At 52.8% G+C, this 3,603-nt stretch overlaps 1 protein-coding gene across 1 annotated transcript; it reads right to left on the minus strand.

Moving 5' to 3' along the window:
- Positions 1–1,171: 1,171 nt before the first annotated feature.
- On the minus strand, positions 1,172–2,717 carry pou3f2a (POU class 3 homeobox 2a). Its single transcript, XM_076160104.1, has 2 exons — positions 2,460–2,717; positions 1,172–2,396 (listed from the first exon to the last, which is right to left on the minus strand). The coding sequence occupies exons 1-2, from the start codon at positions 2,715–2,717 to the stop codon at positions 1,533–1,535; spliced, it is 1,122 nt and encodes a 373-aa protein (XP_076016219.1). The 3' UTR covers positions 1,172–1,532.
- Between the last annotated feature and the right edge of the window lie 886 nt (positions 2,718–3,603).

Raw genomic sequence — 3,603 nt, forward strand, 5'->3', positions numbered from 1 at the left:
ATGAAAGCTTGGGTGTCATTTGTCTGCAGGCCTGATGACTGCAGGCCTTTTACATTCACGAAGTGTCAGAAATTCACATTTGACTCTAATTTATAATAACAATAAAAACAATTAATCATTCAAACGCGTCTTAATCTCTCTCCTTCAGCTGGATTTGAGGGTTTGAATTCCTGTATTTTCTTTTAAATTGTAGTCAAAGAACACAATCTTCAACTCCCTCCCCTCCCTCCCCTCCCCCCCCATAACCTTTCACAATAAGATCAGGTTATTATCACAGGATTTAAAGTGGCACAAGAACGCACGTGTGTGTGTGTTTGTGCTTTGGCACAGACTGACAGGAGAAACCAACAATAAACCAACGAAGCCATACAAACGAATGGAATCACATCCCACAGAGTCTGAGTGTGTGTGTGTGTGTGTGTGTGTGTGTGTTTGTGTGTGAGTGTGTGAGTCATACAGTGTAGCTGGTAGCAGGATCTTCTGAGGAGAGGAAGAAGGCAAACATGGGCTGGACTGCTCGAGTCATCCAGCAGGACAAGTCTCGGTCTTTTGTCACAGCATTTTGGAAAACAAGTACAGAAATAATTATAATACTAATAGTAATAGTAATAATAATAATAAACGGCAAACACACACTGTAAACAGGCTGCACATGAAGGAAAGCAGTCAGTAAGAAATGATATTATTATTATCATTATTACTCTTATTATTATTACTATTATCATTATTATTACTATTATTATTATCATTATTATTATTATTCTGTGGGAATGTGATCTTCGATATATTACATATATTCTATATTCAAACAAGGAACAATTAAATTGCACAGTGGAATGCTGGATGGAATTAATGGATCGTCATCAATTCCATCTAGAGGCAAGGAATCAATTGGAAATTAAAGCTATGAACTGATCAGATAATCATAATAATATCAGTAATAATCATAATAATAACGCTGCTGGCTGGTGTGTTTGGTTGTGATCGTTACAGCAGGTGTTCTGCCTCCACAGGCTGCGAGGATCCGGAGCCCCTGTTGCTTTTGTTATGATGGAAAGATGGCGTTTATTTACCCACACTGACTGCGACTCACACACCAGCGCCCCCACCCACCCCCACCCTCACCCCCACCCTCAGGACACCACGCGTGTCCACACCGCGCTCGCTCGCTCGGTCTGTCTGTCGGCCTGTCTGTCTGTGTGTCTGTCTGTCTTTGATGACACATTGGATCATGACACGCTGGTGGTATCAAAGCGTTTGGAGCCGTTTCCGTTCAGCTCACAGCGGCCGCGTCCCGTTCTGCTCCGCGGCATCAAAGCTCAAAGCTCCCGGTGCTGCTGCGCGCTGCTATGCGTATTTTTAGTGCTTGAGTGCCACATGTATATTCCGCTGTGTGTGTCCGGGGGGGTCCAACATTAGTCCAACTGTGGTCCGGTTCCGATCGGTCCAGCACAGAGAATCAAACAAATAAAGGGGCACTGCGCCTCCTTAAGGGGTCCGTGTTTGTCACAATAACAGAACGGAACTGGGGGTCACTGCACCGGAGTTTGCCCCCCGTGATGAGGAGGGGTGTCCCCGTACATGTCCTCTCCTCCTCCCGGTATCTGTCCCCCCGCCGGTGTCATCCTCTTCTCTTTCTGCCGCCTGTTGCAAAACCAAACCCGCACCACCTCCTTTTCCAGCTGCAGGCTGTCCGCTAGGGAGGTGATCTCCGCTGCTCCCGGTTTTGGACATTTGAGAAAATGGCTCTCCAGAGCCCCTTTGACGCCCACCTCGATGGAGGTTCTCTTTTTCCTTTTCCGTCCCTGTGCTGCGATCTTATCCAGGCTGGTGGGGCTCCCCGAGGTGGAGTCCGCCTCCTCCAGCCACTTGTTCAACAGGGGCTTGAGTTTACACATGTTTTTGAAGCTGAGCTGAAGAGCCTCGAACCTGCAAATGGTGGTTTGGGAAAAGACGTTTCCGTACAGCGTCCCGAGAGCCAGACCCACATCCGCCTGGGTGAAGCCCAGCTTGATGCGCCGCTGCTTGAACTGCTTGGCGAACTGCTCCAACTCATCGGAGGTCGGCGTGTCCTCGTCCGACTGGTCCTGATGGCTTCCGTGCTGGTGGTGGTGTGAGAGGGACTGCTGGTGGGCCCCGGGGCCGCCTCCGTGCTCGCTGAGGTGCGGGCTGTGGCTGTGGTGGTCCTCGTCCCGCAGGGGGTGGTGATGCATCGCCCCTTGCTCTCCCCCCGGCATCAGCGCGAAGCCGGACTGGGAGTAGAGACCCTGGCCCTCAGACGTCGCCATGCCCGGGATGTGCGTGCTGGCTGGGCTGCTCCTCCATGCTCTGGCGTCGTGATGCGCCTGCTGGTGCGCTAGGTGAGGGTGTCGCTGTTGCTGCTGCTGCTGCTGCTGCTGCTGCTGCTGCTGCAGACTGCTGGAGTTCTGCAGCTCTTCTCGGTCAGTGTCGTGCAGCACCGGCTTTACGTCCTGATCTCCGAGGGGACTCGATGACCACGGAGCCCCGCTGTCACCGTGAGACAGCGCCGTGATCCACTGGTGCGCGTGGCTGAGCGGATGTCCACCGCCCGGTAACGTGCCGTAGTCGTTCTGGAGCAGGGTGTGCGCGTCCCTGTACGCTGCCGCCTGCTGCATGCTCCCGGACTCCGAGTGCGGCGGCGGCGCGCTGCTGGGGGTGGTGAGGACGCTGTAGTGGTTGGACGTTGCGGTCGCCATAACTCTCGCAGCCAGAGTGGTAGTGGAGTTAAAAGCAGGCTGCCTTTGACACGAACTCTTTTGCGCCACGGGGCAGCGAGGCGTCTCTCTCCAGCATCTCCCGGGCGCTGTGCCAAGGGGACGCAGAGGCGCGCACCTGTGGTCCGCCTCGCTCCGCTCTTTATTGGCCAAGAACGGTTGACAGATGTGGTTACCCCTGACAGCACCCCGCTCATTGGTCACGGGAGATTGTACAGAAACCCCAATCACTCCAGCACAATACGAGCGGTCCTGCAGCATGAGGGAGCACAAAGTGGAGGCAGAAGAGGGGCGACACACTTAAGGCACAGAAGAGACTCAGCTGAGGCGGGAAATGGGGAATTATTATTATTATTATTATAATTACAAGTGATTTTATCTGGAATTAGGGTTTTATGTGGCAAATTGGCGCGTAAAAGTTGATGAGATCCAATTTGAATCGCCGTTACATCACAAAAAAAATATTAAAGTTGATTTAGTGAAACACTCAAACATTTTATTTTCATTTTTCTCCATGAACCTTCGCTCTGTGACCGTGAGCAGAAAGTTCCAGCTGCCTCACCGCCCTCAGGACTCGGTCCAGACACACACACACACACACACACACACACTCACACAGACACACACACACACAGAGGAGCTATGCGTGCTTGCAGGGCCTCTGCCCCGTTGCCATGGCGAGCTCGCTGAATGGAACAACAACGCCCACGTCACAGCTGCAATTCGCCCCCTTTTCGTCCCCTTCCAAAGGGGCTCATTGGGGCAGTGCGCTCGGCCGCCGGGACACATAATGGGGGGCGAGCACAGAGGGCAGCCCGGGGCCACGCAGAGGAGGCGGCATGAATGGCCTCTCCAGCCGGCCCTGCGC

The sequence above is a fragment of the Genypterus blacodes genome, unplaced genomic scaffold (assembly GCF_046128005.1).
Source record: "Genypterus blacodes isolate CSIRO-AG114 ecotype Tasmania unplaced genomic scaffold, CSIRO-AGI_Gbla_v1 ptg000104l_1, whole genome shotgun sequence".
In the NCBI taxonomy this organism is placed as follows: Eukaryota; Metazoa; Chordata; class Actinopteri; order Ophidiiformes; family Ophidiidae; genus Genypterus; species Genypterus blacodes.